The 13,801-nt window shown below is 40.6% G+C and overlaps 1 protein-coding gene and 1 long non-coding RNA gene across 4 annotated transcripts in view; one reads left to right on the top strand and one right to left on the bottom strand.

Moving 5' to 3' along the window:
- Positions 1–2,220: 2,220 nt before the first annotated feature.
- Positions 2,221–13,570, bottom strand: LOC129711071 (uncharacterized). Of its 2 annotated transcripts, none has more exons than XR_008725775.1 (4): positions 13,453–13,570; positions 12,666–12,788; positions 8,989–9,113; positions 2,221–7,693 (listed from the first exon to the last, which is right to left on the bottom strand). It is a non-coding gene; the product is annotated as an uncharacterized LOC129711071 (long non-coding RNA). The 2 variants fall into 2 exon arrangements; XR_008725774.1 differs by lacking the exon at positions 13,453–13,570 and adding an exon at positions 13,087–13,215.
- Positions 12,804–13,801, top strand: part of LOC129711068 (AT-rich interactive domain-containing protein 3A-like) — a 55,677-nt gene continuing 54,679 nt past the window's right edge. The window contains exon 1 of one of the 2 annotated variants that reach the window (XM_055658436.1): positions 12,804–13,581. In XM_055658436.1, the coding sequence (XP_055514411.1) occupies positions 12,865–13,581 (717 nt within the window). In that variant the 5' untranslated portion in view covers positions 12,804–12,864. The remainder of the gene's footprint in view (positions 13,582–13,801) is intronic. The other variant, XM_055658435.1, reaches the window with a different exon arrangement.

The following is a 13,801-nucleotide window of genomic DNA, read 5'->3' as shown; positions in this document are numbered from 1 at the left end:
CTAAAAGGTGTCAAAATGTCACTTTTGTACGTCCAATATCAGTCCAATTCTTTGACTGTCTTTTTCATAGAGTTTCATTTCAATCTTAAATGTAGCCAATGAAGTTCAATTTATCCTTAACTCTGCAGCTGCACTGGGCTTCCTGTGTTTATGAATGCTCTCACATCTATTCACAAAAGGAACAATCAGCAAATGCCATAGCTTTCAGATGAGGAAAACAAGTCTCCACTTCCTTAAGAATGGTTAGTTTCTGATAGTGTCAAGTTTCATAGCCTCAAAAAGTGGGTTAGGTGGTCAACTAACATTAAAAACTACTGATGAAACTTAATCTGACTTGCTTTGTTTTAGGGATAATCTTTTTGCACATCAGAAGCATAACACTTGTCAATTATTCAAATAGTTACACAAATTTTCAATCATTTTTCCACTTCATTTGTAGTAATGTGTGAAGCATATTATTAAATAAAAGTAGCAATGATGGAAAATTAGGGCAGAATACATAATCAAACTGAAAATAAAAACTTGTAACAGGCCCCAGAGGTTAACTGTCAACTATCGTATATTTGTTCCTAAAATGTTATGGCGGGCGAATAAGCAAGCCATGCATGGTGAAACAAAGAGATCTTTATTGACAAAGTAAAGAGAACAACACACACGCGAATGGGGGAAGGTTAACCCGGGGTTCATTATATATACCAGGGCACACTCCTAAACCCCGTGACGACTCCTTCCCGCCAAACCCAGCCACATGACCTTGACGACGAGGCTGGGCCACCAGCACAGGTTGACTAAGGTCAACATGGGCCGGCTTCAAACGAGCCACCGACACAGTCTCACACCGACCCCCCATGTCCAAATCAAAAGTTGTAAGTCCATGCTGCAGCACCCGGAAGGGCCCCTTACCAGGGTCTCTCGGGAAAGGCGGTGCCACTGAACTACGGGTGAACGCAGGGCCTGGTCTCTGGGCCCTCCAGGGCACTTCCAACACCCGATCGATCAAACCACCTTGGACTGCCAGAGTTTGTCTGCACGCTCTGCTAACTGCAGGGGGGGGGGCAGCAAAATCCTCACCAGTGAGAAGCAGGCGGATGTCATCCAGCATCTGTTCCAAGAAGGCGTGTTCGAAGAGAAGGCAGGGCTGATGACCGTCCATAAGGGTGAATATTTCACTCATGAGCACCAATGGCTTGCGTCGCCGAGGCAACACCGTCCCAGCGGCTGAGCCCAAAGGTACGCAGGAGTACCATTTTGAGGCCCTCGTATTTGTCGTAATCTGGCGGCGTTGGTAATGGACCAGGCGACCGGCCGTCTCCTGATCCAACACGCCGACCACATAATAGTCCTGGATTCATCAGCCATGATGCGTCAGCTGTGGAACTGGGCCTCGGCCTGCTAGAACCACACTTGGGGCTGCGATGTTTAGAACACGGGCAGCTTCAGGGAGACAACATACTGCTGGGCTGGATTGACAGCGACCTCAGGTTGTTGAGGTTGATCATTGGCTGTGTCCATAGTTTAAATCTAAAATGACTGTTTTGGATCGTCGGAGTCACCAATATGGCAGGCGAATAAGCAAGCCACGCATGGTGAACCAAGGAGATCTTTATTGACGCAAATGGGGGAAGGTTAACCCGGGGTTCATTATATATACCAGGGCACCCCCTAAACCCCGTGACGACTCCTTCCCGACAAACCCAGGCACGTGACCCTTTCCCTGACTGCTGAGGGTTCGCACAGTAAGTGGCCTAACCACCGGGTGGCGCCACAATGTTCGTTTTCTTTAAATAGTTATTTTGTATTTAATTTTGATTTTAAGTGTGACTTTGCTGCTTTGTACAATCATTGGTAGTAGGAAGTTGAAGAGAATCATGACGTTACTATAGGGGCCAAGAAATTGAATGTTGCATTAAGAGCAGGCAAACTTCAGTAGCCTGAGCCCAGGGTATTCCAGAAAGCCTCTCTACTGCAAAGAAAATCTAAAGAAAATCAGATAAAGCTGGGTCTGGCTTACAATGGGAAAGAGTAGTTAGGACAGTCCACATGGAGGAAGGGAAGTAATGAGAGTTTGGTGGAGGCAGGGTAAACTGAGGGTGATGCAACAAATTGCTCGGGATCAGTAACGATGATCAGGCCCAATTCTGCTGTAGGGGATCAATAATAGTAACAAGTACTTGAAAATGATTTTAAAAAAAGGCTTTTATCTTAAATTTGATTGAATAATACCATTAGCATCAGAGATATCCGAATGTTTCCATCCTGTAAATTCAGTGATAGTGACATTATTATTCTGGTGGCTGCAATAAAAGACTCATTGCCAAAGCTATGCAGCTGACAGAGATAGTGTTAATCATGATAAACAAGTAGATTGTGATATCTGAATCTTGTATTAACCGTCGAGCCTTTTGTTCCAAAATAATACTTGTGATCTTTGATTTGATCATATAAGTTGAATGATCAATGAGTCAGAGGTAACAATCATTTATTTTCAATTAAATAAAATATATTGCTAATAATGTTTAATAGTTAATAATACAATTATATAATATTTAAAAACAGCTGGAACAACATGTTATTATATACTAACAGTTAAGCGCTGCATTCACAATTGTATCAACATTAGGCAGTGGCTGTTTATCTAACCACAAATTGCTTTATCAGTAAAGAAGTCTTGAAAAATGTCAGAGATAACTCCTGGTCTTTTTCATCAAATTATGCATTAGATGATATAACATTCAGAAGGCCTTGGGAGGTCATTTATTTACCATCATATTATTCAAAGGAACCTGTACAATAACTTTCTAAATATATCTTTGCAGATGAAAATGCAAAAAAACATTAGTGCACTTCAATTCTAGTCTCTGAATATTGTGTCAATTGCCTGGTTTTATTTGCAGGCATAACCTGTTTTTTAGTCACTTTCTGATTTCTGCTACACGATAGCCTGTTTGCCAAGTCAAATTATATAGCCCAGTAACGATCAACTGACTCTATTACCACATTCAAATTCATTACCATTTTTAACTGTCAATGTTGTCTAAGCCACGAAACAAAGGGCGTGCCATGAAAAATATCTGAAGAACGATCTCGACACAAAACATCACCCATTCCTTCTCTCCAGAGATGCTGCCTGTCCGGCTGAGTTACTCCAACGTTTTGTGTCTATCTTTGGTTTAAACCAGCATCTGCAGTTCCTTCCGACATTCTTCTCATTTTGTTTTGTCTGGTTCAATCACTTGTCTTAAAATTAATTATTTATAATCATGTCTGCATAGTTATTATATGCATGAATTGTATTTCTTGCAGCTGGTATCATAATTTGTTCCTTAATTTAACATGATGAAACATTCTTCAAAAAGATCACAGTGAAGTTATGTGGGGGAAATTATTTAACTAATTCTGGAATTGAATAGGCCCGATTTCATTAAAGCAGATCATCTAATCGCAACTGCTGTACGTTAGAATTGTACTTGAACATTTGGGTTTTCTAAAAACCTTATATGTGTGGTAAATTGCAAATAAAATGAAGCAAACCTGAACATCACAAGCTCCACTGCATCTCATTACAATCACATTGAAGGATTGAAATTCAAACAATAAACGGTGAGGGAGTGTCAAGGACAATGAGTGTAATTTTGTAATAATTTGCTGAACAATGTAGTCATATTATTTGACAGGCTTAGAAAACATATTGTGACAATTTATTTGATTCCCTCATAAGATCAAATAAGTAGCACGGAAACCAAAATAGTTATTAGAAAGGTAGACACAAAATGTTGGAGTAACTCAGCGGGACAGGCAACATCTCTGGAGAGAAGGAATGGGTCACGTTTCGGATCGAGACCCTTCACTGTTAGTACCAAACTGATGCTTAACTGTTAGTACCAAACTGACGTTTCGGGCTCGACACCTCTCCCCAGACTGAGGAAGGGTCCCGATCCGAAAAGTAATTAGAAAAATCAATTATAATGATACAATTGAAAATAAGATCAGAAAGTGCTGGAAATGCACAACAATCCTGGGAGCAGAAGTGGAGAGAGGAAGTTAAAGTCAATATTTCACGTTGATGAGATTTCTGTATAGCGCGTTGATGTGAAGTTTTAGCTTTATTTTCCTGCCTTCACAGTTGCAGCATTGTGTGGAGAATTTTTCCAGATACTTTGTTATTATAAAATAGATCAAATAGTTTGACGAACAATTTCATTTCATACTGGATGTATTGAAATATTAAAATAAATGTTAAAGCAAACCGACTGATACATCATTTCTAGTTGGTACTTCAAAGAAATGTATTAAATAATTGAAAGCAATTCTCACATTTCCATTGGCAGTTGAATTACTTAAGGAAATAGTTTTGTTTGCAGTATATAACAGTGCAATACGCAACTTGTAATAAATTTGAACTGCTTCAGAGTTGTCCAAAGAATATCTAGGATGTGAATGGAAAACTCACACTAGGGTATTTCAGGATGTTTTTCATGAAATTAATTTGAAGTGGAATGCAGGGCCTCACTCCAAAGGTCCTGTCTCTATTTTACTTGAGGTTGCAATGTTTGACTGAGGCACCAGTATATAAAATGTAAATACATACTATTATAGTTCTCTCCATTCCATCTAGTTACATATTGCAAGATTTAATTGACCAGTAGTATCACAGATAGAGCTGGCCAGATAGAAGTACAATGTGCATGTTTGAAGGATGTGTTCAATACCTATTCAGAGCAGAACATGTTCTTGGTTCTACGAAGGACATAATAATAATAATCATAATAATAATAATAATAATAATAATAAACTTTATTACGGACTCGAGGTCCAGACAAGGGGCAACATTACATTTAAAAAAATGCATTGCATATTAAAAAAAAAACCATAAAGTATATATAAAATCTTAGTATATCACTTATAAAAGCATCATAAATTATATATTTTTAAAAACCCAATACATGAGTTAAAAATTCAGATTGAAAGAATGATCAATGTCCTACAACGAGACAATGATACCAGTGTCTCCACAGCTGGGATTCATAGCGTGTAGTGCTAACCCTTATGTTTGACAAGGCTGTAATAATTACATTTTTAGAGTCATTTATCCTGCAAATGAATTTATACATGTGATTTCTTGGGATAGCTTCTAAAGTACTGACTCCTGCAGCCACAAACATATTACGGGCACTACACCATCTAGGTTTCCTTAGCAGTGTTCTCATGGCATCGTTATATGCCACCTTTAGTCTCTGCAAACTTGTCTTTCCATAGTTCGACCACAGGTGCGCAGTGTAGAGTGGTGTGCAGTATGCTCTAAATAGCGACATCTTCACCACATCTGCACACGCACCAAATTTACGCAAGAGAATATTCGCCTGTACATACAGCATGCGTTGTTGCCAATAAATATCCTCATCATCGGAGTGACTCACGTCGCAGCGGCCTCTGCAGTCCGTCTGTCGTTTTTTATTTTTTGTCTTGTTTGAATGTAGCTTAAAGTGTTATTTTTTAAAACTGGGTATGTGTGTGGGAGCGGGGGGTGGGGTGGGGAAACTTTAAAAATCTTTCCCCTGCACGGAGAACCTGACCTTTTCTCTGTCGGGTCACCGTTGTCGTTGGGGCCTAGCACCATGGAGCAGCCTCCAACCGGAACGACCTGAGGCTCCAGTCGCGGAGCTGCGGACTTACTTACCATCGTGGAGCTGGCCGAGTTCGGAGCGGGAGGAGCTGTGGTGGCTCGCTGCTGCGGCCCAACCCCAGAGATTCGGAGGCTCCAACCGCAGGTCTGGTGGACGGTAACACCGGGAGCCCACGGGTCCCTGCTGGGAGACCGCTTTTCGGGGCTTCCGCAACGGCGATTTCTCCCGCTGTAGTTGCGGGGTTGAGGATGACCTGGAGCGGGGCCTTACATCGCCCGGTGCGGCTTTAACGGCCGTTGGATTTGCTAGCCCACGGCGGGGGCTCCAACACCAAGACCCGAAGCGCGGCCTTGCATCACCTGGCGCGGTTTTAATGGCTGCGGGACACTTACCATCGCCCGCCGAGGGCTTTGACTCTGACATTGGGAGGAGAATGAGGAGTGCAGGGGAGAGGTAAGACTTTGCCTTCCATCACAGTGAGGAGGAGATTCGCTGTGATGGATGTTTGTGTAAATTGTGTTGTGTCTTGGTTCTTTTTCTTGTGTGTATGACTGCAGAAACCAAATTTCGTTTGAACCTCAATGAACCTCAATGAGGTTCAAATGACAACAAATAAATTGTATCGTTGTATTAATCATCTGTCATTTGTTCTGTAATAATATGCCCTAGATATTTTACCTTATTACAGACACTAAGATTATTGTCAGACAATTTAAAATCAGGAAATTTTAGACATTTATCCTCTTTGGTTCTACAGATCATAACAGCACTCTTACTAGCATTATATTTAATATCATGTTCCACACCATACACAGAACATATAGTAAGGAGCTGCTGGTGACCAGCGCTAGATGGACTAAAGACCACAAGATCATCTGCATACATAATATGGTTCACTAAAATATTTCCAATCACGCACCCAGTATTACAGGCTTTCAATTGTTTAGACAGATAATCAATATATAGATTAAAAAGGACTGGGCATAAAATTCCACCATTGCTAACCCCAAATGGGGCTGAGACCCTATTGCCCCATTTTATTTGCATAGTCTGGTGGGCATATCAGGAGGGCAGAATTCTTACAATGTATTTAGGCACCCCTCTTTGACTGATTTTACCAAACAGCTTTCTGTGATGAACACGGTCAAAGGCTTTGGAAGCATCAATAAAGCAGATAAGGATTGAAGAGTTTTTGCCTCTATATTTGTTTACAATCTCTTTTAGGGCATATATGCATAAGTCAGTGCCGTGTTTAGCTTTAAAGCCAAACTGGTTATCTGTGGAGTTAACAAACTCATTTATTCTATCCAGCAGAACTCTTTCTAAAACTTTTGACAATATGCTGACTAAAGCTATGGGCCTGTAATTATTTAGACTGCCTACTTTACCAGCTTTGTCCTTAATGACCAGCACTAACAGAACAGACAACATTGAGTCTGGTAACAAGCCATGAATCATAAAGCCAGTAAAACAAATAGCAAGGAGAGGAGCTATCCTCATGCTCGCATACTTAAGATGTTCAGCAGAAATATGATCCAAGCCACTTGCTTTGTTGTTGGACAGCTTGTTCATGGCATGATACACCTCATGTGACATAATCGCCATCGAGTCATTACTCTCAATATTGTCCACCCTATACAAGTCACCTTGGACACAGTTGAATAAAGTACTATAATGTTGTCGCCATAACTCCGCGATATTAGCTGTTCCGGAGATTCCATCTACAGTGCATGGTAGAGATGTTTTGCAACTGTTAAGAGCTCTCACTTCCTTCCAAAAATCTGTAGCATTGTTACTTAGCAGCTTCTTAGCCATGGAATCAGCCCTCATAGCTTGCTCATTTTTACAGATAAGCAAACAGCATACTTATCTCTGCATTAGTGAGCTTCTTGTGCTCAAACACAGGCCCCTGTCTGGGTCTACCTGCCATAGCCCATGCATAGTCTGTGACAACAGTAAAATTAATCTGAATTCTTACAATTTTGACATATCCACAAGAATAGCTCTGTTGCATTTTCCTTTAAAAGATCTTATCCTGATGTCCTCTTCCACTTGATAATTTGTTTCATCTACAGAAGTAGTAAGATACTTTATTGAATAATTATACAATACTTCTGGCAACAAACAGACACATGAAGATGGTTAGAAATTATTTAACACATTTTTGAAATGATGTATCAATCAGTCTGCTTTAAAATTATTTTTGTTATTTATACTTATCCAGTTCTAAAGTTGGAAATAAATTTGTTCATCAAACTATTTGATCTATTTTACAATCCTTACCAATCTGAATAATTCAGCATTTTGTTTTAGGTAACTACACATTTTAATCAGCATTTAAACTATAAGGAGGGGAATCCTCAATTTGTATTCTTTGACATTTTTCAAGATGACTATTCAGAGAACATTTGGAGATTGTAGGAAAGGGGACAGTAAAAGGCTAGACCCAATGAAGGAATAATGTACAAGTTCTTTCCTTTTCTTATCCATCCATTAGTTCATTGTTTCACTCATCAAACTAAACAAGGTAAATTAATCTTCTGACAGTGGAAAAATAGATTACCATCATCCTAATTTGCCTAGTTCTTTTACCTCTTCTCACATCACACAAATCACCATTATATTACATTTAATGATTAATCAGTAAAACTACCCACTTTGATTGAAGAATGAATTTGACGGAAATGCTTCAAATAATTCACGTAAAAATAATGGGAGCAAATAATACCGGCACAGAAAAAAGAGGAACCAGCTGAGCACCCCACATACATTCTGTGTAAAGGGGACCTGGATACCACCATAAGTCAAGGTTTTGAACATGAAAGACTACTGCAAGTATAACAAAGTGTGCCTTTAAAATTTTAGCATTTAAGTGTGTGCACAAAGCGTTTTAGCTGAGACAGATCGGATATAAACTCACTGTCACCTCTCAATTATCTCTGTTCCATCAGTGGCCATTGGTTGTGTAGTTAGCAGGATCTCTCTTTGCTTTTCCATCAAGATGTTACAACTGAATTGATGAAATAGATGCTCTCTGTTGTAGTTGTAGTCTTACAATTGTTATGTATATATCCCAAGGTTGCATGATGACTTTCAGCAATGTCTGAATTTAAAGATCACTTTCTCTTTAAGAGGTGCAGGTGTAACATCAATTAGTAATGCCTAGTTTCAATGGCTGACCAAAACTTACAAAATCTCTCTCAGTTGATATGCAAAAAAGATTAATAAAGAATGAGCAGCAGTTCCAAATTTATTATATTTTACAAATACAAACTTCACACCAATGACCCTGGTAGAAAATGGCATGGATCTATCAACTGGGTACCACTTTATTACATTTACGGACAATGTAATTTCAAGTCACCTTTTCATTCTTTAATTCAGCTCCTAGGATTTTCAAATAAAACGTTGCCTGTTATTGGTCTCAGCATGGACAGCAATTATGTGTGTACCCTCTCCAATACCTGCGCAAATCAATTTGAGATGTTCCTCAAATTAACAACAGATGAGCAACATTTTATCAGTGCTAAAAATGAAAAAAGACACTGGAAATACTCAGCAGGTCAGGTTGACATAAATGGAAAAAGAAATGGAGTTAATGTTTCACGTCAAAGATTCTTCAACAAAACTGATTTGATTTTCATATTATCTTTTGGTTCTATTTACAAAGGCTACTATGTTTTACTTTAATGACTGAATTGTCTACAATATCATTTTGTTGAAGAATCTTTTGCATTCCCGCCTATGATCAGCCTTCATTCCCAGTCACAGATTCAGTATTTTAGTTGTCCTATCCATTTTAATCTTCATCCTAACATGATGCAAGTTTTTTATTCCTGCTGGATAGGATTGTTTTCTGCAATTTCATGTACTCAATCACACTTGCGTTCCATCTCTCAATTCACTTTCCATCACATAAATATCATGCACCTTGCTAAATTTATGGTCAAGGTCTTGGGAAAACTGGCCAGTGTATTAATTCTTCCTCTCTTATGTATCAGAGTATTTTCCATTCGGATTTCTGCTCAGGAAAGAGTCAATATGGGAATATCTAACAGAGTGATTTTTTATTGCAACCTTGCTTTCTTTCCATAAGCTCGTACACACTGGAGTCCAGACATGAAATCATGTCTGCCCTATCCTTGCTGTATTATTTTTTTAAATCTGGTGAAAGTTGACATGTTTTGGGGGGAAAAGAACATCATGTATTAAGCACGAAAACAGTGGACCCAATGAATTGATGAATCCAGCTTATAAGAACTCTCACAACTACTTGATACAAAAAAGCAGCATCTCTTCCGCTCATCCTTTCACCATATTTGCACTCAAGCTTACACTCCTTACAGCTCCTCTGGAGAGTTAAATGAAAAATAGTTAATCATTTAGTCAGTATTGTGTTTGCTTCCATAGATTTTTACCACTTTAATTCCTCTTCGTTACTGTTATCATGCAGCTTAGCCGAAAAGTCAAAACCATTTTGATTATTCAATAATTGTCCATTAGTTATAAAAGAGATGCGTATCTTGGCACAATGCAGCACTTTATTTCTTCAGATGAGACCGGTCCACTGAAGTTGAGGGTGCCACCTTGTGACTTAGTGAAAAATTATTGAAGCTTTCCCAAGGGCTAGTGATTACAGTAGTATAAACGAGAAGCTGCCACTGCTGATTCAATAGTTATAAATACCAAAAGATAAAAGATAGAAAAGCAAAATGTGAAATTAGCAATTTGGTGCTTTTATACTTAGTTAATAACTGATAATTACTTCAAGAAAGTGTATATTTATATAAATATTATATGTTTATAATGTTAATGAATTGTAGATGTTATTGTGCTACAATACATTTGACGTGATGTTGACAGTACACAATTATCTTAGAGAATATGACAGTTTTTGGTTTAGATTGATTTAGTTTTTTGTCACTGTATTAATGTACAGTGAAAAATTATTGTTTTGTGCTATCAAGTTAGCAGAAAGATTATACATGATTACAACCAAGCAATCCACAGTGTACATATACAGGTTAAAGGGAATAACATTTAGTGCAACATAAAGTCCAGTAAAGTCTGTTTTATTGTCGTATGTCCCGAAACGGAACAATGGACCAGAGACCCTGGATCGATCCTGACTAAGGGTGCTGGATGTACAGAGTGTGTACATGCTGCCCGTGACGAAGTGGGTTTTCTCCGGGTGCTCCAGTTTCCTCCCACACTCCAAAGACGTACAGGTTTGTAGGTGAATTGGCTTCAGTAAAGATTGTAAATTGTCCCTAGTGTGTAGGATAGTGCTCGTGTAGAGGGATTGCTGGTCGGCGTGGATTCGGTGGGCCGAAGTGCCTGTTTCTTTGCTATACCTCTAAACTAAACTACTCTGTAAAACCCATAATAAACAACAAATAAAGTTCAATATATATAAAATAGACAAACAGGCAAATAAATAGACAATAGTAGTGCAAAGTCAAAAATAAGTCCCTGAATCTATATAGTTTGGAACCTATTTGGAGGTTATAGTGTTTAATAGCCTGATGGTTGGAGGGAACAAGCTGCTCCTGAATGTTACAGTATTCAGGCTCCTATGTCTTCTTCCCGATGGCAGGATTAAAATGAGAGCATGGCCAGGATGGTATGGGTCTCTGATAATGCTGGCTGCCTTTTTGCACAGTGACTCTTGGAGATCCCTTTAATGTCAGGGGAGATCAGTACACGTGATGGGCTGGGCAGCATTCCCTACTTTCTGCAATCTACTTCGTTCCTGGGCGTTCGAGCTTACGAACCAGGCCATGATGCAACCCAACATTATGTTCTCTACTGTATACCTGCAGAGGTTTAAGAGATTATTCATTGACATTCGAAGGAAGTAGAGGCAATGATGGGCTTGCATGATGATTGCTGGGTCCAGGATAGATTTTCAGAGATATACATGCCCAGAAACTTGAATCTTTTGACTATCTCCACCAAAGATCCTATAGCGGAGCAAGATAGACCACTCTTGCTAAATGCAATGGGCTGACGTGTAGTGCGCAATGGAACGGAACGTGGGCCTTTTTTTCATCCATTTCCGTAACCGGACCGGACCCAACCCGACTCGCAGTGTAATCAATGTTGCGAGGGAACAGTTTGTGTTAATAAATTAAAATTCTGAAAATGAGGAGAAGATTTTTACCAAATAACTTTTATTTTTACGAGGATGTTTCCGTAACCGTCTTTGCACTATTATCCTATGGGATCTTTGGTGCGGAGACGGAAGCCAGTTACGGAAATGGGTCCTTAAATTACCCATGAATCTGCCCATGACCGTACTACATCTTTTTCGTCGAGTTGACTATCTTGCTCGCTATAGGATCTTTGATCTCCACCACCGTCCCGTCAATTAAGACAGGTTTGTGGATCCTTGTTCTTCCTCTTCCAAAGTCCACAATCAGTTCCTTGGTCTTACTGACATTGAGAGCATGGTTGTTGTTGAGGCTTCATTTAGTCAGTCAATGGATCTCCCACCGATACTCTGACTCATCGTCATTTATAATCCTCTGTGTCCAAAAATACCAGTTAAAGAATCTTTGCCATTCTTTCATATTCTGATAAAAGATGTAAACAATGTTATCAGTTGGTCTTGATAGGTGTTCCTTTTACTTGTTTTTTAATTGTATTTTCACTAGCTGCATTTATTTTCTTATTTCCTTTTCAGTTGTCATGAAATATTTTGTAAAATAATTTCAAAGAGAAGAACATAATTAACTTTCCCTCAACATTGCTTATAAATTATTTGCCACCCAGTCCTTTTAAAATCTTTTTTTCAGATCATGTTGAAAATATTGCCTCATAACAGTGTGTCTTAACACTTTACATTTTCTGTCTTTCTATAGTGTGGCTTAACAGCTTTTTTTTCTGCCTCGGGGACACCAGAACACCTGAAAAGCAATCTATGAAAAGTTGCGGAATCTCTCTGCACCCTCCCCCCACTACTCGCCGAGACTCATAAATAGTTACCAAGTCTTTCTATTAGTCAGTCATCCCATCCACCCGTTGATTGTCGTTTCTTACCAGTAATAGACACGAAAAGCTGGAGTAACTCAGCGGGTCAGGCAGCATCTCTGGAGAAAAGGAATAGGTGACGTTTCGGGTCGAGACCCTTCTTCAGACAATATCGTGTCCTGGTAAATCCGCCTGACAGAGCGAGGGTGTGGGGGAGAGAGAGAGAAAAAAAGCGTGAGGAGGGGAGGGGGGACGGCCCGTGGAGGCCATGAAGTTGCAGGCGGTGATGGAAAACCTGCAGAGGCAGCAGCGTGCGCGGCTTGAGCTCGAGGCCCGGCAGCATCAGCTGGCGCGGGAGCATCGCCAGCAGCAGCCGCCGCCGCCGCGCGCGCGGGCCCGGATCCAGGCCGGGCCGCAGCAGCAGCAGCAGATTCAAATGGAGCAGCGCGAGCCCCGGGGACCAACGGCCGAGGGTTCCAGGGACAAGCACCTGGCAAACGCGCAGCAGCGGCAGATCGCTGCCCAGCAAGCCGCGGCGCTGGCCGCCATGAGAGCTGCAGCAGCGGCAGCCGCCTGCGGCACCACTGACGACTCGGCCCAGCGCGGCGGCGCCCAAGAGGAAATGGACATGGAGCGAGGCGACAGCCCGAGGCTTTCCGAGAGCAGCGAGGCCTTGTCTGGAGGAGAAGAGATGGAAGGGGCGACGGAGCAGCGTTATCCCGACCCTCTAGAGTCTGAGGAAGAAATGGCTGCCGAGGAAGAGGAGGAGGAGGAGGAAGGGAGAGAGGAGGAGGAATTCGAGGACGAGATAGCCGAGGAAGGGGGAATCGGAGTGAAAGAGGAGCCGGGGACGCACCACTGCAGTGAAGTTCTTCGGCAGCCGGGGCAGCGGCGCCCGGGAGCCGGGCTGCCTTACCCCTCACACCCGCAAATGCAGCAAGTCCAGGATCAGGCCGACTGGACGTACGAGGAGCAGTTTAAACAGGTAGTTACACGATTTATAAAATCTTATTTATTATCTTTAGTTTATACGGTTCCATTTGCAATATTAATTGAATTTTCATTTTTGCAAAACTGATATAATGAATGTCATGACAAAACTGTATTCTGTCATAAAACGATTTGTGGATTACTGTATTTTCAAGTTCATTTATATAAACAGATTCTTTCAACATTGAATGTGAGACCGAGGGAATGGATAATAC

This window comes from Leucoraja erinacea, chromosome 29 (genome assembly GCF_028641065.1).
Source record: "Leucoraja erinacea ecotype New England chromosome 29, Leri_hhj_1, whole genome shotgun sequence".
Lineage (NCBI taxonomy): Eukaryota > Metazoa > Chordata > Chondrichthyes > Rajiformes > Rajidae > Leucoraja > Leucoraja erinaceus.
The sequence above is the reverse complement of the archived record's forward strand: the minus strand, read 5'-3'. Positions and strand labels throughout refer to the sequence as shown.